We start from the raw sequence: 24,318 nt of genomic DNA on the forward strand, positions 1-24,318 counted from the left end.
GGAATGAATTGTTGATGCATACATCAACTTGGATGAATCTGCAGAGAATTGTGCTGAGTTGGGGGGCAGCGGGGGAGGGAAGCCAAACCCTAAAGGTTACAGACTGTATAATTCCACTTATTTGACATTTTTGAAATAACACACTTTTAGAAATAAAAAAGAGATTATTGGTTGCCAGAGGTTGATGATGAGAGGAGAGCAGGGACTAGATGGGTATGGTTACTGTAGGACAACCCAAGGGATCTTTGTGTTGGAACCATTCAGTCTCTCGACTGTGGTGGTGGATACATGAACCTCTACAGGGGATAAAACTGTGTGGAACTTGACACACATATACACAATCACATCAATGTGCATTCTCTGCTTGTTATATTATACTTGAGTTTTGCGGAACATTACCATGACGGGATACTGGGCAGTGTGTACAAGGAATTTCTCTGTATTATTTCTTGCAATTGTTTGTGAGTCTACAGGTATCTCTATATAAATTTCAATTAAAAAAAAAGAAGGAAAAGCCAGTTTCACTTGAAGCAATGAAAATTATTAACTTTATTAAACTTCAATCCTTAGATACATGTATTTTCAGTATTCTGTTGTGGCAAAAAGAGAAGTGCACATAAAGCTCTTCTGCTGTAGATTGAAGTTACTGGTTGTTTCAAGAGAAAGCATTTCTGCAAATATTTGATCTTCATGTTGAACCAGCCACTGTGCTCATGGAACACATTTTTACTTGATAGAACAGCTGGCAGGCAAAATATGGTTATTTGGTCTTGGAGAGTTGGCAGACGTTTTCTTAAAAATGAATGAAGTGAGGCTGTCACTCTAAGAAAACAACTGACAGCATTTGTTCCCTCTGATAAAATCCACGTTTTCAGTAAAAAATTAGAATTTTGGAAAATCTGTACCTCTCCTCATGAGCTTGACAACTTCCAAAAACTTAGAATTTGTTCTGATGAGGCTGGTGGTGATATTACCAAATGTGATGCTTTGATATTTTGTCATAGGTCAACATTTGGAAAATCTGTGTAAGTTTAGGGAACCAGTATGTTCTAGATAAAACATGATCTTACAAAATCACGCGTAAGTGAAAGATTCACTCAAACAACAGAATAGACAGATGAGTTTTAATGTAACAACATGTACCAATTTATTGATATGGTTTCAGATTCCACACTGCAGCTCATCTTTAAAACAGTACCACTTGTTGAGTTTTGGTGGAACATCAGAAGAGAATATCCATAATTATCTGAAAAGATTACTTAAATACTTTGTTTTCCAACTCTGTATCTTTGTGAAGACAGATTTTTTTTCATATATTTCAACCAAAATAACATATTGCAACAGATTGAATGCAGAAGCAGATATGAGCATCCAGCTGTCTTCCATTAAGCCAGACATTAAAGAGATTTGCAAAAATATAAAACAATGCTACTTTCCTCTCTAAATATTTTTGTCAAATTTTAAATTTTGTTTTAATTAGTAAATTAAACACAAATGAATAAACAAATTAAAATTTTTCTCAGTTTTAATTTCTAATACAGAAACTACTGATAGGTATCTATTACACACATACCCCATGCTCTTTGGAGAGTCCTCAGGGAATAGGGGTCCTGAGATCACAATTTTTGAACCACTGATGTAGAGCTAAAGAAAATGGATTCAAAGTCAAAGGGACTGTGGTTCTGAATCACAGATTCATCCCTTACTAGCTGGAAATCTTGACATGTTCCTCAACCCCCCCCAAGCCTTATTTTCTTGTATGTGAAATAGAGGTAGTGATAATATTTACCTTGTAGGAGTGAGGATTCAGTGAACATAGGGAAGACATTTAACTTAGTACATGGTCCAAAGGTAAGTACTGATGGATGTTGGCTCTGACATTGTCATTATGTGACCGTGCTTAAGGTCCACTACTGACTGCTTACAGAAACCTTGATAGTTATATTTTTAAAGGCCTTAAAATACATGCTTATCTTTTCAGGATGGAACACCAATGAAGGCATTTGTAGCTGAAGTTGCAGAACAAATAGTTGGCATTGCAGTGATCAGAGATGAAATGGTAAATTGTGAAATAGACATTGATTTCCTCTTTGCGCCCTTTTATATCATGAATTAGCATACAATGCCTCTTTTTCATTTTTGTGTATTTAATATGAATGCCTTTTTTGAAGGCTACACATTTTTTTGGAAGGATATAAATCATCATCTACTTGCATCCCACTTGGTTGACTTTGATTTCCCTTTTTTTTTTCAGTTTAAAATATTACAGAGAATACATGAAAACATTCACATTTTTAAAAATTCAAATAACCTTCCATCAGGACCACCAAAAAAAAAAAAGGTCTTACTTCTCTCCCCCAAAGGATTACTACTATCAATAGTTAGGCATCAATCCCTTCCTACAGTCTTTCTTGCACTTAATTATATGCACTCTGTGTGTGTGTGTGGCCAATTGGACAAGTAATTTTATTTTTTTCCTAATATACAGCCAGTTCTTACTTAATATTTATGGCTGAATAGGTCATTCTTTTCCTGCTGATTCAAAATGCCACCTTTACATGATTAAATTTCCATGTGCCTGGGTTTATTTTTAAACCCTCTGTTCTGTTCCATTCCATGGATTTATTTGTTATCTGCTGTATTATCATACTTTGTTATCTGGTAGGGCAGTCTTTTCTCACTTGTCTTTTTTTTTTTTTTATAAATTCTCTTGTTTTTAATTAGATATTACTCCTCCAGATAAGCCTTATAATACTTACTATGAACTTATTTGCTTCTTCATGGTTTTTATAGAACAATTCAGACCAAATCAACAATTAAAATACTGAGACTTTCTAGGAACATGGCTTCCTGTATTGGTGGTGGTGGTGTTGAATTCTTTTGGGTTCTTCAATAAAGTTTTGTGGCTTTTAGCATACAGGTTTCTTGTGCCAGATATTTTGTTTGCCCATATAGGTTTACTCTCTGCCCTGTTCTGTCCCAGGGAGCCTGACCTGGTGGTCAGCATCATGGGTGCCTTCACCCCTCAGCCTCTAATTGGGTTTGGCCAATGGGGAACCCTAAGGAGAGGAAGGGAAGAGAATGAGGTTGGGATGCCTTGAGCTGGCTGGTATCTCCATTGAGTTTCCTGACCTTTTCAAGGTGGTCTCTTCTCCAGGACCCTCTCAATTTGGATTCTAGTAACTAGTACCTCCCATGCCACCCACCTAAGGTGGTGATAGCTTGCAGTTGCTGCTACACTATCCTTACTGGTTTCCCTATCCCCTGCCCCTCCTTGTAAATAGTCTCTTTGTTAAACCCACCTCCAGTTATCCTAATTTGAAGATACCATCAGTTTCCTCCTGAGACCCTGACTGATACAGTCCTGGACATTTATGATTTATTTTTACTTGTTTTATATTTTTCTGGGTATTGTGATTAGATACTTTTCTTTTTCACTGTACTTTCTAAATGTTTATTTTGGTATGTGAGAACAATACTCATTTTTGTATTGTGACCTTATATCCACCCACCTTTTGGAAGTCTCTTATTAGCTCTGAGAGCTTTCTATTCATTCTCTTTTCTGGTACAGCCTCATTTCTACCATATTCTGTTGGCCAAAGGCATTACAGAGCATGCTCAGATTCCAGGGTTGGAGAAATGGACTCCACTTCTTGATATGGGTGTGGCAAAGTCTGTCTACCAAAGAGCATGTGGGATGCAAATTACTCTTGTAGCCATCTTTGGAAAATAGAATCTGCCACACATCCTTTTAAAAATATTTATATTTTATTTCTTTTTCCAGTTTTATTGTATGTTTAGAATACCATTGAGTAGTAGTGTTTATAATGGGTACTATTGTGATGTTCTTGATTTTAATGAGAGTGAGTCTATATTTTCCTCCATTTAGTATGTAGTATTTGCTGCAGGTTTCTGGGATATATCCTTTATCAAGTTAAGGAAGTTCTCTTCTATTTCTAGTTTACTAAAAGTTTTTATTCTGAATGAGTGTTGAATTTTATCAGCTGGTCTTTTGGCATTTAGTCAGATGACCATATGGCTTTATTCCATTAATGTATCCTTCACCATTCTTGTTCTTGGGTTTATTTCTCTTTTTGACTCAGTACATCTTTGAGTAATTCTTTTAGAAACAGTGGTAGATGCATACATACATATACAAGAAGTTTTCATTTTGTCTATACATATACAAGAAGTTTTCATTTTGTCCTCACCCTGGAATACTCATTAGGCTATATATAGAATTCTTATTCCAACTACTTCTCAACAGATTGTTGATGTTTTTACTCTCATGGTCTTCCAGTGTCACTGATAAAATGTAATCCGATATAAATAAATTTTGTTTGCTTTCTGTCTTGAGAATTAGTTTGGTTCTTTTCTATCCCTGAAATTCTGAAATTTTACTAAGAAGTAACTTATGCCTCTACTGAGTCTTGGGAATATCTTTCTTCTATGATTTCAGTATTTTTTCCCTTTTAGTTTCTTCATTCTCTTCTTCTTAAATTCCTTTTAAGATGGATGTTGGACCTTTGGAATTGTTCCTTCATTGTCTCTTAACTTTCTTCTCAGTTCTTTATCTCTTGTATTTCTTATTCTTCATTTTAGGAGACTCCCTTGATTTTGTCTTCTGGATCCCTAATTCACTCTTCATCCATGTCCATTCTGTTATGCAGGCCTTCTCTTGGAATTTTCTTTTTAAAATATTTTATTTATTTATTTTAGAGAAAGAGAGAAGGCACAAGCAGTGGGGAGGAACAGAAGGGGAGGGTGAAGAAAAAGGAAAGAATCTCAAACAGACTCCATGCTGAGCGCAGAGCCCGACAGAGGGCTCGATCTCACAACCATGAGATCATGATCTGAGCCAAAACTGAGAGTTGGACTGAGCCATCCAGATGCCCTTCTATCTGAATTTTCATTTCAGGGTTCATATATTTAAATTACAAGTCTCTCCCTTGTTCTTTTCTTATTCCTTTTTGTAGCAGCTTGTTTTTTATGTTATATGCAGTATCCTTCTTGGTATCTCTGAGGACACTGAGTAGAATTTTTTTCTAAAAAACTCTCTTCTGTTCCCTGACTCACCTCTTTTCCCCTAGAGTAAATTGTAGTTTCTCTATCTGATCTTTTGCATTTGTCAGTTTTCCCCAAAAGTCATAAATGAAAGATTACAGTATCAGTATGGCTGGCTGGCATGGGTATCCTTGACAGATGTGCTTCCTCACTGCATCTCTCAGTCATTGGGAGGGCTGCCCATCCCAGTCTCTAATTGGGAAGGGACATCAGTTGTCTGGCTTCTTCTAATGGTCTTCAATGTAGGTGGTCCTGACAGGTGATGGGCAGGTTAAGAGGGTGTAAGCTAGTGTTAGAGAACTTTGATACATTTCCTTCCAAGGTAAGACTACTTTGCTTTTTTTTTTCTTTTAAAGATTTTTGTTTATTTATTTGAGAGAATGTGAGAGAGAGAGGGAGCGAGCGTAAGTCAGGGGAGAGGCATAGGAAGGAGAGGGAGAAGCAAGCTCCCCTCTGAGCAGGAAGACTGTCTTGGGGCTAGATCCCAGGACCCTGAGATCATGGCCTCAGCCAAAGACAGATGCCTAACTGACTGAGCCACCCAGGTGCCCTGTAGACTACTTTTGTGTCCCCTATCATGCCACCTCATTACTTTAAAAATATTTTTTTGTTGTTATTTTAAGGGATTTGGGATGGGAGGAAAATTAGGTGCACATAGCCCATATGCTGTTTTGAGCCAGTACCTCTGTAGGCTTTTTGTTTTTTGTTTTTCAGTAATTTCTCAGCCCTACATTTATTACTCATTTTATTTTATAATGAGGGATGCCTTCTTGGTAATTAAAGTCTTAGCATGTTAAGGCACTTATAGGGTCAGTGCAGATGGAAAGGTCAGACATTGTCAGAATTGCCCTCATGGACTACCACTGGCCTGGTTACCCTGAACTGCCTTTCCTCTGCGCTTTGTAGCAGAGGCTGTAAAGACAAAGGACCTTGATGGGCTTGGATACAGACTTCAGTTTCCTGAATTTTCCAGTGCCAGCTTTGCTGATTACAGAGCAAATCAGGTTTCTTGCATTCTGCAATTCCTCTTTTTGGAAGTGTGCTTTTAGGACAATTCTACTGTGGAAAATAAGAAGAAATATAAGTAGGTGCTTTCCAATGTGCACGTAGTTTGATTTTTCCTGCATATCAGGTGTGTTTATTGCTTTTGTAGTGAGAGAAAGTCACACTCACTCTGGATGGTGCCTCCACCCCACAGCGTGCACTATGGGGAAGAGAAGCAGTGCACAGTTAGCATGGATGAGTCTCTGCTTCCCTGCCTACAGTGTGGGGGACCAAGAGTGATGGTCAGAACTGGACCCACAGAAGCAGGAGCAGAATGCCTGATATTTTCTTGTATAAGTAAACATCAGTCCTTTAAATTACCTTCCACAGGCTAAAAATAGAATACTTGAGAGGCATAAAAAGTTTAAGGAATGATTATGGATGAGACCCAGCCTTGCGGTTTTATTGTAGGCCAACCCAGCCACACGTGCCAGTCAAAGTGTGTGACCTGTGGGATGGCATGTTTCCATATTAATGGGTGAAGAGAGAATAGTAGTGAGTCCAGGGAGCACCAGTGGCTGTGTTTGTCCTGCTGCTGAGTTTTGTACATGTTCAGTCAGTCACACTGACCAGCTGGTGCTCCCCTTGTCCAACAGTGGTGATGAGCAGCCATCCTGTCACCTGGCCACTAGCAGAGGCTTGAGGCTCTCTGGGTTTTTAGCAGTCACAGCTGTAAGGAACAAACTCCAAAGCTGTGCAGTCACCCTTCAGAGAACAAGCAATCAGAACTTTCAGGAAATGTAATTTTCCGTTTTCAAAAATTGAACAGTGAAAATGAGGTAGTAAATCACGGAAGAGAAAAGCATGTTTCTTACTATTGCACCTAAGGTAATTTTTAAAAGATTTTCATGACAAAATGCATGCCATTTGCTTAAAACATCCTTAGATGTCCTTTCCCCTCCTCTTTTTTAGGATGTAGAGTACATACGATCCCATTACAACATTGAAGATTTCATCTACTTCAGTCACCACCAGCGCGAAGAACACGGGCACCTGTATCATTTTGCCCTGAACCCTGTGTTTCGTCACTACACCAAGTTTTTTCTGAAGGAGATCCTCCGTTTAGGCTATAAATCCTGTCTCTACTACCCTGTTTACCCACAGATCAGGGAAGGCAAGGTAAAAGAATGTCATCATTCACTTTTCCAGCACATCAACCTTTGTGATGTCATTTGTGTCGTGTGCCATATTTTATTCCTTCCTCGTTAAATGGATTTGGATTATAACATGGCTCTGAATTTCAAATGGCCACATTGGCCCTTTTATTTAATACACTATGGCAAAAGCCCAGAAGACTGAACTTCTGAAGCATTTACAACCATTATAACTGGTAGAACAATTTGTTGGCTTTTCCCTATTGACAAAGCAAAGACTGAAAAGCCTGCAAAAATGCTCTAAGGGGCATGGAAGTCAAATAATTTCTTACGCAGCCTTAGTGAAATGCCAAAATGACCCTATCGTGTTCTTCAAGCAAAGAACATTTTCGTTTGAACTCATAGAACAAATCAGTTCAATCCTGTAAGATCGGTGTGCTCTCACAGCATTCCAAATAAGCCCTATAACTCCTGCCGTAAGAGTGATGGATAAAAAGTGGAGATGTGGGGCGCCTGGGTGGCTCAGTCATTAGGCGTCTGCCTTTGGCTCAGGTCATGATCCCAGGGTCCTGGGATTGTGGAATCGAGCCCTGCATCAGGCTTCCTGCTCAGCGGGAAGCCTGCTTCTCCCTCTCCCACTCCCCCTGCTTGTGTTCCCTCTCTCACTGTCTCTCTCTCTGTCAAATAAAGAAATAAAATCTTTAAAAAAAATGGAGATGTATGAAGGTGATATAGTAAATACCTTTATGTAGTAAATACTTTATGTAGTAAATACCCCTGTTACTCTACCTAACACTGTTATAGTTACGTAGACTAATCCTTTTGTAGTAAACACCATCTACTGTGTATCCATACATGCAGAGATAGCAAGCTCTTCATTTGCTTCCATCTTGCTTTCACTTATCCTGTTTAGTCTTCAGAGCACTTTTCACTAGCTAAATTATCTTTTATCATGAAAGCAGAGGTGTTTGTCTTTTTTTTAAAGGTTTTATTTATTTATTTGAGAGAGAGAGAACAGAAGCAGGGGGAGCAGCCGAGGGAGAGAGAGAAGCAGACTCACCGCTGATCTGGGAGCCCAACATGGGGCTTGATCCCAGGACCCTGGGATCATGACCTGAGCCAAAGGCAGAGGCTTAACCAACTGGGCCACCCAGGCATCCCTGTTTGTCTGTCTTGTTCAAAGCTACATCCCAGCCCGAGTGCCTAGAAGAGTCACACACATGTGTGCATGTGCACATCAGTGTGTATATACACCCACACACACATGCACACACACATGCACTCATAGCATCCTGGTTGTTCCACAGGCAAAGGTCTCTTCAAGCTGCTTCTCAAGGTATTGCTTCTGACAAGTCGATCCCTCTATCACTGACAGCTGGTCCTCAGCTCCATGTAGACTTGAGAGGTGATGAGATTCAATCACTAGGCCAGCTAGAAGTTGTCCCATCATATCCCATTCATGACCAAAATCTTTCTCATGCTCTGCCCAGAGTCCAGGATGTTGTCATGATTCTTCTTTGTTACCACAAATGAGCTAAGCAGATTTTTAAAAGAATCTGATTCATTAAACTTAAAAACAATCTAAAATCAATCGGTACATTGCCCAAACCGGTAATTTTGACAATGTATCTTATTGAACAAAAGTCTTTGGGGGAAGTACAGAGGGAATGGGGAAGAAGAAAAAACATGGAAAAGATTTTCAGCGAGAGGTAGAATATGCCCCAGTGATGATTTTTTTCCTATCAAAATGCAGTGTGATAGCCATGTGAAAGCCCTAAACTTGAACTTAAGGAGATGGAAGGTGACGGTTCTGCTGGAAAATTCTGGTCCCACACATTTTCTTTTAACTTTGCATTTGGCAAGTTGCCAATGCGGTGACCTTCAGAATGTGATATTACATTCTTACCTTTTATTCATGATGTTGCCTGCATGTGCCAAGGTTGGTCCAGAAAGTCCTTTTGCAACTATAATAAAAAATAGTATCTTTGACATTTCACTGAACATTTGCATATTTACCTCAATCATGTAGAATTTGGAACGTGTTATACACTATTTCACATAGGATATAGAAACATACTTGGAGACAGATTTTTCCTCTCTGCACTCCCAGGTCATTTACATATATACCTTTTAACAAGTGTAAGAAGCAATACCAGGTAATTTAGGTAAGAATTTCCAAGTTCTGCTATAAATCCCTTGACTATAGTAAAAGTGGACGTTGGGCTTGCATCATGAAGATGGTTTCCCCCACACCTTCCTGCTAGGACATGTATTGAGAGACCCTCCAGGCATAAAAGCAGAACTCTAGCTAGGAATTCCTGGGTTCTGTTTTTCAGTGTGTAAAGTCAGGGTGTGAAGTTGAATGGTGAAGGATTTTAGAAGTCCCTTTTAGAAACTCTTAGAAATGCCTGACAGTGGCGGGGGGGGGGGGGTCGTCTCGAATAGCAGCTAAGTCATACGTAAACTATCTTATTTATTAAGCTACACCTAGTTTTACTTGCTTTGTGTTCCAGTTTAAATTCCATAAATATATCATTAGAGATTCTGGTGTCATGGTTTAACTCTTAAGGTTTAAATGGTTGAAATACCCTGAGTTAGTGTCACCAGAACCCCCTCAGATTTCATAAATGTGAAAGGAATAAAAATCACCATGTTCAGTTTTCTCTGCCAAGTTTAAAAAATGGGGTAAAATGAATATTTAACACATTCTCCTAAAACATGATTTATCATAGTCTGTTACAGTAAGCATAAATCCGGCTCATAATTTAGCATTAATGTAAGTCAAAATAATATAATCCAATTTCCCTACCCCCTACCCCACTTTCCAGTTTCATCTTTTTGTTTTAAAACACTACTTTTATCAACAAAGGTCCAATTGAAGTAGTTGTGCCTTTCACAAACAGGAGGATTTCCACGTCCGTGCTCAGCCTCCCCTCAGATGACATTTTTATCTATGTGCCTTCTTAAAGCAGCTTGTGCCAAACACGCAAAGGTTAACAGGACGCAGATAACACAGCTTAATGGGGTCAAATCAAGCTGATTCATGATCACTATGGAGAAGAATATCCTCCTGGGGAAAATACTTGTACTGAAAAATCCCATAAACCAAACCACTTGTTTATCTGTCATTCCCACAGAGATAGTAATGTAATTACTCTCGTAATTATCTTCATTAGTGTCAGGCATTATCTACAATTCATTCCTCTGCTCGAAGAGTATGTTTGTTTATTTGCTGATTTTCCCCCCTCTCCGATTTGGCCGGGTGCAGACTTTTGTATTTGTAAAGCCGCACGCAGGCATCTGTGCTGCACGGCCCTGACATGCTGGCCCCTAAAACAGAGATTGCTGTCTTTCAGTTTCAGAGCTCCTATGCCCACTCCCTGACATCCGCCCTTCATTACTTGGTTCCCGTGCGGCCGCGACGACAGATTGTCTATCCTCTGGAAAAGCTTGGCATCAACGCTCCATCAAAGGCGGTCTCCAAGGATCCGGTGGGTAGCCGGGCGGCAGCAGGCAGGGAGGCGCCGTGCCAGCTCACGCGGGCGTGGCAGATGGGGTGGCAGCACTGTCTTCTCGGGAGCAGGCTGCTTCTTAATTACAGGGAGCCTGGAGCTCGTGCCCTTACAGGGGCGCCCTGCCGAGGCTCCCCTGAAGTCCTTCCCTCAGGTGGTTATTTCATAGAAACCTGAAACAGGGGTGGCCTGGAAAACAGACCCCATGGGACGCTTTGTGTGCAAGGCTGGGTCTCAGCACAAGTGGCCTGGAGTCAGACTCCCAGCATATTTCCGTTTTCTTTCTCCTTCCTCAAACGCAGATTCTGCCTTTCCATAGATGTTTTGTTTGCAAGGCAAAAGTGGTCATTCACAAGGCAGACAAAGCTGACAGAGACAGTAGAGCTGGCTGCGTTTGAGATGTGTGGGTCCTTAGCTGGGTTTGCTTTAACTCCTCTGTGGGGAGTCAGGACGATTCCCAGGACCACATTAACTGCCCTGGGGTGGCACAGGGCTTAACCTTAAAATGAACAACCCTGGATGTGTTTATTACCGGAACAGAAGAAACCAAAATAGAACCTAGATTGCACTTTCACTGAAAATGTACATATGTGTGTACACACGGCCATGCTCAATGAATTAGCTGGAAAAAACATGATCTTGTCAAGTTGACTTACATATGTAGGCTTGTAGTATTTGTACGCACTTCCATTTAAATAAGTCGAAAAAAAAATCCCCTCAGTGTGCTGACGTTTGTCCATTGTGAGAGGAGAGGAAAGAGGAATGTGGAAGGTTTAAACTCTCCAAAAGGTTAGCCAAGGAGTTGCTCAATTCTGTGCTCAAATAAAGAGCTTGGGCAACCCCAGCACTACAGGAAGTATGTTGATCTGCTGCTCGAAGCTCCCACTCTGCAAACGAGTGCCCTGGGTGGGGTGGGGGAGGGGCTCCATCAAGACCCGGCTTAGCAGCACCTGCTCACTGTAACCAAGGCTGCTTAAATTCTGCATTCATCTTTACATTTGTAAAACAGACAATAAATTTATATTTCTTTTTTTAAAAAACTGCATTCATATAGCGCTTTACAGTTTGCATTTTTTCAGCATACTCCTTTTTTTTTTTTTTAAGATTTTATTTATTTATTTGACAGAGAGAGACACAGCGAGAGAGGGAACACAAGCAGGGGGAGTGGGAGAGGAAGAAGCAGGCTCCCAGTGGAGCAGGGAGCCCAATGTGGGGCTCGATCCTAGGACCCTGGAATCACGCCCTGAGCCGAAGGCAGACGCTTACCGACTGAGCCACCCAGGCACCCCAATAAATTTATATTTCTTTTCTGATAAGTTCTAAATTTATATTTGAGGAGTGACTAAAAATCAATACCAGTTCTTTCCTCTCCTAACTCTTTATTATGGAAAATGTCAAGCATATACCAAAGTAGAGAGAACCAGATAAAGCAGGGCTTCTCATGCTGTCTGTGTTGAGGGACCTTATCTTCTTTTTTTTTAATGTACAATCCATCATAGACTGATAGTTTTATAAAAGGTGAATTCCTTAAAAATGAGTTTGAAAACAAAGGGAGACAAAACTCAAGTCCAGTTATTTATTATTAGATTTAATAGACACAGAATTAGTCTGTACAATTGTTATAAAAGCTGCTGAATGCTTCTCTCCATCTCTATGCTTGCATCTTCAAAGACCAATGACAGTTTGCAGATGGGCACCTGTCTCAGACCACATGTTGAGTAGCACTGAAACTCCCAGATACTTGGCACTGGGCTTCAAAAATCTCTAGTTCTGGCAACTGCTGGCCAGTCTTGGATCTTCTACACCCCCACCCACTTCTCATTCCTCCTTATCGTTTTGAAGCAATTCTCAGATGCATATATTTCATCCAGGATCATGGGTATGTTCTAGGTAGCAGGGCCCAGGGCATTGCAGCTTACACTCTGTCCATGCTAAAGTGTGCCTGAGCCCATCTGGAGGACCTTTGGGATGGCCACCAGATGGTCTGTTTTCATGTAGAGATCCTGGGATTGGACTCCTTTGGAATGAAAGCCAAGACCCACAGGTTTGGCCCAAAGAGAGCGCTTTGGGGTCAGAGAGGGTGGCTTCTTCTGTAGCACCCTGAAACACAGCTTCCATAGAGTCATGCTGATCCCAGGAGAAGGTGCCTCCCTGCCCAAGGATGCAGCTTCTGTGTCAAATCAGGGTAAGGAGGAGAGATGCTACCCTTTTGCAGTCACTGCTGAGACTCCTTCAAGGACGGACAGACCATATTACTGGGCCAGGAGAAGCCCTCACATGGCTCCAGCGCCTTAAGCCAGTCCAGGAAGGAAAGGAATACAGAGCTATCATCTGGTTATCAAGAGCAGTGTTTTTCTGAATACCAGGAGCTTCTCCCCACCCCGACCCTCAGGAATCTCTAGAGGCTGGAGCTCCAGGTGGGGAAAAAGCCAGAGAAAATATTTTGTTTCATGATTTACCAGGTTGGTATGAGTTGAAATCATTACTTAAACATTTAGTAACCTTTTCTGTGGTGATCTCAGTTGCCGTGTGTCCCCTGTAGAGTCCTGGCTCATTTCAAGGCACAGCAGAGGATGGATTGTTTAAATCACTGGTCCGGGAAGACAACCCCTTACCAGATGGGTGGGGCTGATGGTTGGTACCTGCTGTGTTGTGCTGTGTTGTCTATTGTATCAGTGAATTTTGACTTCTGAAGAAACACTTCTGCTGCTACTGATTGTACTCCTCCTCAAGAAGGTTTTAGTAAAGGTTTAGATTTAGCAAACAAGATTTAGTAAATATTTTAGAAATCTTTAAAGTTTGGTCAAAGGATTATCAAGACCATAATCCACATGGGACAGGACTGGATATTCAACTGTTAAAATGCTAAATTATATTAAATTATTTTTTTTCTTTTGAACATTTTAGTTGGATTTAAGGCTTCGGCCGATTATCTGAGACAAGGTGAGCCAAATAGAAATTTTTAGGAGGGATTTCTATAAAGTCCTAAGAACATTGTTTTCTTAGCAGAGCAATAGTGTTGCAGCCATTGAACCTAGTGAAATTGAGTGACTATCATTACTAAATGAACTCCTTTTCTTTTCCCCTTAAATTTGCTATCCACTCCCCTAGCACATGAAGGTTATATGGCTCCCTCACCATGTCCCCACATTTCTCTGTCTGGGCACTTGCCTTTCGTACCTTTTATCCTACTTAAACCATCTCAGAGTGACCGTCCATTTCCTTGCTTTCACCTAGGAAGCCAGTCTTCAAGGGAACAGATCACTCCAGGCATGAGTAATGGGATAGAGAGTGTTTCATCTCGGTGGGTTGCCAATTTGAATCTGGCACAAGCCAGCAGTGATTGAAATTCATCACTGCATGGCAGGGAAATATGCCTCCACCCCACCTCAAGGTGGTTTCTGCCTGGTTTGGATGATAGGTGTCCTTGCCATAATACCTTCCCTGTCGTCATTATTAATTGACAGCTTGCCCCATATCAGGTCAAAAGAAAGGACCTGGAAAACACGTAAATGATTTTCATCACATAGTACAGAGGTAGGTCCCAAAGATTCATCATAATATCTCCACAGTTAACTAGTGTAGATTCATGGATAAGAGAGAAGGCTTTTTTCTGACCAAGACCGTAACCACATGGGACAGGCTTGGAAGACTCATTTCTCAGCTTGAATTGGCCATCTTGGTCTCACATTGTGAGAATTATTGTGAGGGGAATTTTTTTTTTTTCGCCCTCCCCCCCATGAGGGGAATTTTTTTTAAATGAATCAGCGCATGGCCCACATGCGTGAAAACTACTATCAGGGAAATACTCAAAATTTGGCTGAATTAATTGAATGGCCGTATTAATTAAAGACTGTGGAGCAGTTTGAGCCACACTGACTTTGGAATGGTTCTATTTTCTTTCCTTTCCTGCTCCCACATAGGGATTCAGAGATGACTGTGACTCCTGCCCTCTGGGAGCTTACAGGCTAGTGTCGGTATTACTGTGGGACTGTTCTTGTTAGTTAAACCAGGGGTGGGAGAGGGCCACACTGACCCTGGTATTGAGAGCCGAACTCAGGAAGAGGAGCCGCGTTGGGGTCTGCACAATCATGCGGTAGGGAATGTATTTGTTCCGAGGACTGTTTCCTTTCTAAGACTAAGATTTTAAATGAGTCTTATTTGTGATATGAAACACCAGATAATCTGCTTTGAGCTGAAACAGCTCCTACCCTTGCTTCAGTCTCATAGATGCTTCCCATCATTCACTTCAGTGTCTTTAGTTCTTCATCTTGGTTTACGGGATTCATAGAATTATATGAACTCATCTCTCTTTCTTCTCTTTTCTTTTCTTTTCTTTTCTTTTTTCTTTTCTCTTCCCCTCCAAATTTTTGGGACCAAACCAAGCCATCATCTTTCAGATGACACAGGAATCTTACTTTCAAGGCAATTGATGCCTGTTATTATTTTTTGTGGTGGTTTATTAGTGAAGGTCTTTTAAAATCTTGACTAATAAATTCTTTGAGGCCTCCATTTTCCCTTTGTCCTTCTACAAAGGAAAATGACGGTTTATTTAACCCCCCCTTTCTCAGAGCTAAGTGCTGGCCCACTTTTTCCTGGTATGTGATCTCTCAGAAAGATGTCACTCACTGGCATTCAGTTACCCTTTGAATTGTCCCTTTTCATCTTGGCTGTTCTTCCCCAGTCTAGCTATAATTACCATCTGATGGACTGTTACTGGATACTGTTTCACTTGTGCATCTGCTGCCCTAGGAAATTGCATTATTCTCCCAGCACCTGCTAGATTTTCCCCAGTTTGATTGTTCCCCAACCCCTTCTTCAAACTTGGAAACTTTGGCTGCCCATGGTTAGACTTCCTTGATTGTACTTGTGGTCAGGGTGTGTGGATGTGTTTTAAAATCACCCCGCTGGCATCTCCTTGGTAGAGGTTGCTACAAATACGCGTATTTTTCAACATCCTATGTGCACTGACCATCTTAATGTGACCATGGTGATAGTATCTTGAAATGAAATTAACTCACTTTAAATCACTGCCCATGAGTCAAGTGTGCTTTTTCAAGCCATTTCTCAGCCTTTTGCACTACCTGTACGAAGTGTATTTGCTCCTATTTATGGTGAACCCTTTTCTCTGACATTCTTAGAATAATTTACATAAGTTCCTTCATGAGCTCTTTTCCCCCCCTTCAAACAGTACAAGTTCCATGATCATTTCATTCTAATTCTCTGAACACTCTCTAGTTTTGTATTTTATGCAGTATACACGTGTACATCAGCATGACTCATGTGACATCAGTGATTTATTCTCGTTATTCTCATAATTCCTTCCTCTTAGAAAGGTTACAAAATAATAACAGCAGCTACTTGTACCGACAGTATCGAGCTCTTATTGAAGGCTTCCCGCGAATCATCCCATTTAATGCTCACATCTGCAAGTGTAAACAGTCACTTCTACTACCCTACCTCGATGTACCTAAAGAAAACAGGCTTGCAGGGAAGGAGGGTAAATGACTTGTCCGAAGACTAACTCATTGGCAGAGCTTCAAATCCAGGCAGTTGGATGCCAGAACCCCTGCCTTCAACCATGATATATATATTCTTTTATCTAAAAAGTGAAAGCGTTGCTATCACAACTCATTGTAGGAGAACCAAACCACAGAAAAGGAAGATGGCTTGACAGAGACCTTTTGGAATCTCCCAGATCTTTGGCACCAGCTACTTAATCAAAAGGTGACCTACAGATAATTGGCTTTCCCCCAGAGGTGTTTGGATTTTCCTCTTGGGTGAGTCCTTCATTCTTGAGTCTGATTCCTGGCCAGCCTGACCCCGGCCGGGCTCGGCTGGGAAGGGGCAGACGCACAGGGTCGAGCTGGTGTGCCAGGGTCAGTCTTTAGACACCAGCTGATCAGGCTGTCGGCACTTCTGTCTCCAGGTTTTTGTTGCAGACCTTTTGAAATGATAGTGGCAGCTGCTGGGAAAGGAGGGAAAAAAAATTAAGATCCCGTATATAGATTATGTTATAAGTTTCTCCACATTCAGTTCCATGCTACATGGGGCTTCACAGTGTTCTTAGAAAGTACTCAAGTAAATGCCTGGATAAGTGTCTGAAGGTTTGCTTGGGAGGCCAGGAATGGAAACGATATGTACTAGTGGCATAATTGACAAGCCTGGACATTATTTAGAAATTGGGTTGTGATAGAATGCCAAAATGAGATCTTTGGGGTGTGATAACCTAAGAGACTGTGAAAAGTAAAGCTACTTCTTAACAATCTCAGCATCATCAAAAATCAATCCTACATCTTATCCTCATTTTCTGGAATACTGTAGGACAATCAATCTCTCTCTCCCTCTTTCCCTCCCTCCCTAACAGCTTTATTGAGACATAAGTCATATACCATACATTTTGCCCATTTAAATGATACAATTTATTAATTTTTAGTATATTACATGGTTGGGCAAACATCACCATCTAATTTTAGAACTTTTTTGTCACCCCAGAAAACAAAGCCATTAGTAGCTACTCCCTATCCTCCTCTTCCCCCAGCCCTAGGGAACTACTAATTTACTTTCTGTTTCCATGAATTTGCCTATTCTGGACATTTTGTAGAAGAAGAATTATACAACATGGCATTTTGGGACTGTCTGTTAGCATGTTTATAAGGTTCATCCATTTTATTGTGTATCAGTACTTGATTCCTTTTTTTTTTTAAGGTTTTATTTACTTGAGAGAGAGAGAGTGAGCAGAGGGAGAGGGAGAAGCAGACCCCTGCTGAGCAGGGAGCCCGATGTGGGGCTCGATCCCAGGACCCTGGGATCATGACCTGAGCCGAAGGCACACGCTTAACTGACTGAGCCACCCAGGCGTCCCTACTTGATTCCTTTTTATTGCTGAAGAATACTCTATTATGTGTACATGCTACATTTAATTTATCCATTCATCAGTCAATGGACGTTTGAGTTGTTTCCACCATGTTGCAGTGAACATTCCTGCACAGGTGGCTGTATGTTTTTATTCTTCTTGGGAGTATATACCTAAGAGTAGAATTGCTGGTTCATATGGTAACTCTATGCTAAACATTTTGAGGAACTTCCAAACTATTTACCCAAGTGACTGCACCATTTTGCGCTGCCTCATTCTTAGATGAGACCCAGCATTCCTGCTAATAAGTGGCGAAGTGCTGGTTAACTCAAGGCCATGGCCGGACAGCGTACCTAACTACCCATTCAGTTCAGAAGTGGGGCTTTCCCACCACTCCTAGAGAGTGTCATGCTTGGTTGACTGTACACCTATAATAATAGCTTCCGTTATTCGGAAAGCAGAATTTTTCTAAATTCTGATCTCTCCTGATCTTATCTTCCTTGCCTTACCCTCTCTGGCTCATCAGCCTCCTGTAGGCCTGCATGCACATTTAGAAAAGCTCCAGCAGCAGGAGGGGGGAAAAAAAGCCCATCCAAATCACAGGAGTGAAATAGAGAACTTCCTGGTTTTTAAGCCACCAGCCTGTCCTTTGTTTGAGTTCACCTTTCCTAGTGTTACTGCTTTTAAAACAGCTCCCAACAGGAAACAAACAAACAAACAAAAAAAGAATCCTGAGGCTTTCCTGGATGCTGATCGGGTTCTTGCCATAACCCAGTAGGAGGAAAAAAAAAAAAATGCATTCTGTTCCCTGCAGAGCCAGAGTAATGAATGCCAGGGAGGTCCAGAGGCGCCTCGGGATACATCAGCTGCTGCTGCTGCACTCTGGAGGACCACAGCCAAGCAGGGCTCCTGGGCCGACCTGAGCTCCCCGGGGCAGGAACTGGCCTTCACAGCTAAGTGGCTTCTTCACAATCCGCCTTCAGGGAGGAAAGGCATGGCAGCACCAACAGGAGGCTTTGCTTTGTGTATTTTAAAGTAGCTGGGGATAGAAAATGACAAAGGGGACAATTAGAGCTGCGGATGCTGACTCAAGAAGTTACATCTTTCCCTCTTGATTAAAAAGAAAAAATAGGTTGGTACAAAAGCAGTCCATATTCATGGTAGAAATTTTAGGAAAATCAATAGAAAGAAGATCCGTAAAAACTGCAATCCTCTCTCTCTAGGTTACCTTTGTTAATATTTTGGTGTTTTTACTTTTAGATTATTTTCTGTGAAAAAAAATACATGCGATCAAATATGGTGTTTTGAAACACACTTTTTCTCTGAATATGTTATGAATTACTAAGTATTCCCAAGTGTCCTTTTCATGGTTGCAGTTGCGCCGTGACGAGCAACCCCTAACTGTCCGTGAGTACTTTCTGTGCCAGGCTCTGTGTCACACACCTGCACGGATCGCCTCACCCCGTTCTCACAGAAGTCGGGGTGTCATTGTGCCTATTTTGCAATGGAGGAAACAGGTTAGGAGAGGTTATGTAACAGAGCATTAAGCCCAGCAGGACATGTGGGAATAATGATGACGCCACTTAATTTCTGCCTTCCGCTGTCTGTAAATATGCTCACTGTGGCCAGGTTTTCCCCTGTACCCAGGTAGAAAGTGGGCACGGCGTGTGACTTTTCTGGTCAATTTTAGGTAATGAAAGTTGTGTGCTCCCTACTCCAAATCACAAAACCTCATCTTCATTCCACAAAATGTCCAGTTTCATTTCCTGTTGTAATCAAAACTCAATTTTCACCTGAAGATTAGAGTTCCCCCTCCCCCTGCTGAAGCCCGTAGCTGGGGAAGGAGGGCGGAGAGGCCCTTTTCTCTCTAACTTTCCATGACCCTACTTATTGAGCATCTGTTTAGCTTACTATAGTTCAGTGTTGGTTTTTTTTTTTTAAGCATGTTAGCTTCTTATTCCTGGTCCTTGTGAAACTAGGGGGGCCGGGGCAGGGAGGAGCAGCTCGGGGGGCAGGACGTCCGCACTTGTCTGCTACAGTCACCGGAAGGCTCCTGCTCTGTGGGCCCGACTCCTCCTCTCATGGTGGATTTCTTCAGAGATTCCTGTCACTGGGGACCTCCCACTTGCATCCCCTCATGCAGGCAAAGCACTTCTAGCTCTGCAACCTGAGTCTTAATTTCCCCTTGAGGCGGCTCTATAGGAAGAACCTCCGATAAAAGTTCACACCTGTCAGGAGATGGCTGCTGCAGGCCACCTTCCCTTTATCACCCAGCAGCAGCCGGCCTGCCTGTCGTGTCTTTCAGATCTCTTGGGCAGAAGTCGCATAGCAGTCTGCTGTGCCCACTAACTGTGGGAACTCACGTGAGGATCTCTGAGGGCCCCCAAGTCCTTTTCTTGAGACTTAAAGTGAAAGACAAGGCCGCCTCATGTCTCCTCTTTGGGGTAGAGTGGCATCTGACCCAGAGCATATCAATGTTTCTCATTGAGGAAATCTCCAGAAGAATCTTCTATCTCTTCTTCCTATGCTTTTATATCCTCATTGTGAATGAGGGGTTTAAAAGTGGTTTAACCAGTACTTGCCCACCTGCTTTGACAGTTTTGACAAGAGGAGCTTCTTTGGAATGTGGCTTCCATTGTCTTCGTTCCTCTGATGTCCTGTGTGACATAACTTACCCAAGGCCAGACAGCTGCTAGGCTCAGGCTTTGGGCCTGCAGTGTCCTGGTGCCAGATCCCAAGATTCACCACAGTTGTTTGTAGCCAATTCCCTAATGTTGGCCATTTCAGTTTTCATCCAAATGTATCATTATGAACAATGCTATCATGTCCATCTTTATTATTTTTGAGCACATTCATCATTATTTCCTTTCAGTAAATTCCTGGAAACTGTTTGGCTAGGTCAAAGGTAAAGCTACCATTTCTTGAATCAAAAAACATGAAGTTTTGGAATTTGAAAATGAAATTTATGGTTCCCCATTTTTAAAAGGTGATTTCTCTTTGCAATGTGTTTGCTTTATCTAAGTCGATCATCAGGATGCAGGAAGCCTTCTTTTTATTGTCAGATATATATGTTTCAAGTCAGATAATGAGGTCTGCAAAATGGCGGTCTTCCATTTTCCCATTTTCCTCTGGCTCCACTGAATCTCTGCTTGGAGTCTCTACTCCGCCTGATGGGAGAAGTAATCTCCAGCAATTCCAAGTAAATTTTACCATTTAAAATTTAAATAGAGTCCACTCAGGAATTTTCTGTCTTTTTTCCCCCCCCAGTGGGGAAGACATCACAGTTCTTAGGAGCCCATGAAGCGTCATAGCATCACAAGGGCATGGAGGGTTCGGGGGAGCCATTGTCTGGTGCTTGGGTAGTGCCTGTCCTCACAGGCATCCACAGGGTTTGAGAACTTTAGCTTGTCCTTAGCCCATCCCTCGTTTTGGCATCCAGGTCCCCAGTTGGCACTTGACTACTTGCAGTGGGGACATTCCCTCTTCGCAGCCTTGAGAACTCTTTGAGTCAGGCATGGTATTGACTGGAGTGTGCTCCTTCGCTCTCTCTTTCTTAATATATACCCCTCTCCCCCACACCCCTCTCTGTCTTCTGTTCACCCCCTCTGCCTCCCTCTCTGCCTCCCTCCCTCTTGCCCCCTTCTGGGCTTTAAGAAGCTCATGACCTGCCTCATCTTCTTTCTTGCCCTGACACCACCCTCAACCATCTCCACTCTTCTCAGAACAGGTGGCAGGGGCATTCCTGTGAGGTACATGGTCTGCTTCCATAGTCTCCAGAGACTCTATGAGGATCCTGTTCCTTTCTTCCACTTTTATGGTTTTAACCAGAGGGAAGGAGAGGCCTGTACTATACTTGTCTCTCTTTTCCTCCTACTTTCCTCCCCCTTCCTCCTACTTTCCTCCCCCTTCCAGTTTTGGGACAACAGACTTTGCTGTCACCATGTGTTCTTTTAAAATCTGTCGTTTGAGGCATCAACTCTGACTTCTGATACTCAAAAGTCTGGCTTTTTTGTGACTCAAAACCCTTCTCGCAGTCTGCCATCAGTTTTGAAACAAAAAAGCAGAGAACTGACCCACTTACTCTCCTGCAGCATGCCTGCCCAGTGGCTGGTGTCCCCTGGCTGCTGCCTGAAGGGTTGGGAGAGGTCATGAGTCAACAGGGACAGGAATGAAATACATCTGTTAATATGAAATAGTACCCCCCCCCCGCATGATGATAACAGTAACATACACACAGACTGCAGACCGAGAAGGCTCCCCATGAGGCTGGCCTGCTCCCCCTGGCCCATGGCAGAATTATAAAAACATAGCTCCATTCATTATGAAGTGGTTTTGTGTCCATGGATGCACATATTATAAAGTATTATAAATGTCACTTTTAGGTCTTTTCATGAAAGCTTTTAGATGCTATATCTTGTTAATAAATTTTAGTTTAAAAAGGAAAAAAATAAAAGAGAGAGAGACAAACCAAGAACTATAGAGAACAAACTGATGGTTATCGGAGGAGAAGGGGATGGGGGAGGGGGGCATCGGGGATAGGAATTAAAGAGTATGCTTATCATGATGACAATAAATAAAATGATTTTAAAAATAAATAAATTCTAGTTTTAAAAAATAGGATACGCTTTCTAGGAAGATGCAAAAGACTAGGGAAACAGAGAAGCCAGCCAGGAACCTAGAGAGGTTATACATTCCCATGGAGCTCAGGCAGATTCAAAGTTTTCCACAATTTAGTAATTTTCATAAAGCCGTCTGAGTTTTGTTGTCCTCATCTACACACTCACCAACTCTGAAGGGAAAGTGACCTTTTCAGATATCAGAGGCAAAGGAGTAAGTGGGCCTTGGACACGGAAATTCCGGTTACCTTCCTGCCCACCCCTGGATGCCTTGGCCCAGGGAGCGCCCCCCCCCCATGCCTGCTCCCGGCACATTGCCCCCATTGCAGGAGCAGCTCAAAGCCCTCAGCCCTCTGTCCTCACACCGCTGCTGTACTCTGGGGTCGAAGCTTTTGAAGGAAAAATAAAAACCTTTATCTTGTCTGTTGCCTCCAGACCATTAAGCTGAGTCAAGATTACTGATGTCACAGTCTCCATGGTAACCAACTTAATAAGCAAGAAGAAAACAAAAAGGGTGGCTTAAAAACAGGGAAAAAAAAAGAGAGATAGAATAAATAGGTATGGAAGGAGCGTGGGAGCCATAAAGGTTTTTTATTGCTACTTGTTGGAGATCTCAAACATGAGTCAACGACAGCGCAGGTAGACCCGAGCTGTTCAGGTGGTTGAAAACCCTGGTAATAAACATAAATTACATACTATACCATTGCTCCTACTTCTCTCACTCTTCAGTCATGTCCTGGCTTTTGTTTGTTCTGTTTTTGTAATATAATCCAGTGCGTTGAAATGATCTCCATGGTAGTCGTTATAATCAAGGTTTTTATCGTAGTTTATGTGTTTAACTGGAAGGAGCCACGCTGCCAGGGAGCCAGTCTCGGGCAGCACTCTCCCATCACCTTGGTGATTCTCCACTGGCCCAAACCATCCCCATTGTTGCCACTATTCACTGACCTCAGTACAGCGCTCCAGTGAAACCAGAGATGCGTGTTGATTGTAAAAATTGAACCAGGTGCTTGCTTGCTTGCTTTCTTTCTCTCTCTCTTTCTTTCTTTCTCCCTTCCTCCATCCCTCCCTCCCTCCCTTTCTCCCTTTCTTTCTCCCTTCCTTTCTCTTTCTTTCTCTTTCTTTCTCTTTCTCTCTCTCTCTCCCTTCTTTTCTTTTCTTTCTTTTCTTTTCTTTTTTCCTTTCCTTTCCTTTCCTTTCCTTTCCTTTCCTTTCCTTTCCTTTCCTTTCCTTTCCTTTCCTTTCCTTTTCTTTCTTCTTCTCTTCCTGTAGGCTACATGCCCAGCATGGGGCCCAACACAGAACTTGAACTCACAACCCTGAGATTAAGACCTGAGCTGAGATCAAGAGTCAGACACTAAACCGACTGAACCACCCAGGCACCCCCAGGCATTTCCTATTAAAGGTTTTAATTTGTGAGCAGATCACAAATGACATCTGATAGTGTCCCATGGAATTATATATAATTGGCAACTATTTTAAATAGTTTACTAGACAGCCTCCCTCCCCACACACTGGGTCTGGGGTCACTCTGTGTTGGTAAGACCCCAGCCAGTGGCCCCCTGACTTCTAACAGCTCACCCCTCCCTTCATGTCACCTGGGTGATCCAATTCACCCCAAAGGCAGGAGCAAATGCCAGACTCTGAAGGTGTTTGGGTAGCTAGGTTCAACTCTATGCCCAGTGCCCTGCCTGTGACCTTGGTTCGTCATTCCTTTTATCTTGTCAGGTGTAGGCACCTGATTCTATTCTTCATGGGGATTTTCCTACCGTCTCCCCTCTCCCTATGTGTTTTGCTGGGCCGGAGCTGTTTGCGCTGGAGGCTGCTGCCTTGGGCCCAACGACCTTTGGCCCCTCTCTGGGCAGCCAGGCTGAAATCCAGGTTCCCTTGAGCATGAAGTGAGACAGGACATGAGCAGCTTGGCTTCTCTTTCCCAGCGTGCTTGCCTTCTGGTGACCCGGCCCACTGGAGAGCAGATGGGGGATACAGCCCACCAAGCCCAAAGTCCAAAAAAATCTCCAGGCCCTAAGTAATCAAATGCATCTTTTTAATTTTGTTTTTGTTATTTAATTAGGGATTTATTTCAACTATATAGAAATATGCATGCATATGACAAAAGCAGGAAGAAAATA

General features: G+C 42.2%; 1 protein-coding gene across 1 annotated transcript in view; it reads left to right on the plus strand.

The window, feature by feature from the left end:
• The window catches only part of CFAP61 (cilia and flagella associated protein 61), a 295,349-nt gene that overhangs the window by 125,399 nt on the left and 145,632 nt on the right, over positions 1 to 24,318 (plus strand). Inside the window, exons 15-17 of the mRNA XM_045805725.2 lie at positions 1,982 to 2,059; positions 7,021 to 7,227; positions 10,559 to 10,693. Of these exons, the coding sequence (XP_045661681.1) occupies positions 1,982 to 2,059; positions 7,021 to 7,227; positions 10,559 to 10,693 (420 nt within the window). The remainder of the gene's footprint in view (positions 1 to 1,981; positions 2,060 to 7,020; positions 7,228 to 10,558; positions 10,694 to 24,318) is intronic.

This window comes from Ursus americanus, chromosome 22, assembly GCF_024610735.1.
Source record: "Ursus americanus isolate L20-20 chromosome 22, mUrsAme1.1.p, whole genome shotgun sequence".
Lineage (NCBI taxonomy): Eukaryota > Metazoa > Chordata > Mammalia > Carnivora > Ursidae > Ursus > Ursus americanus.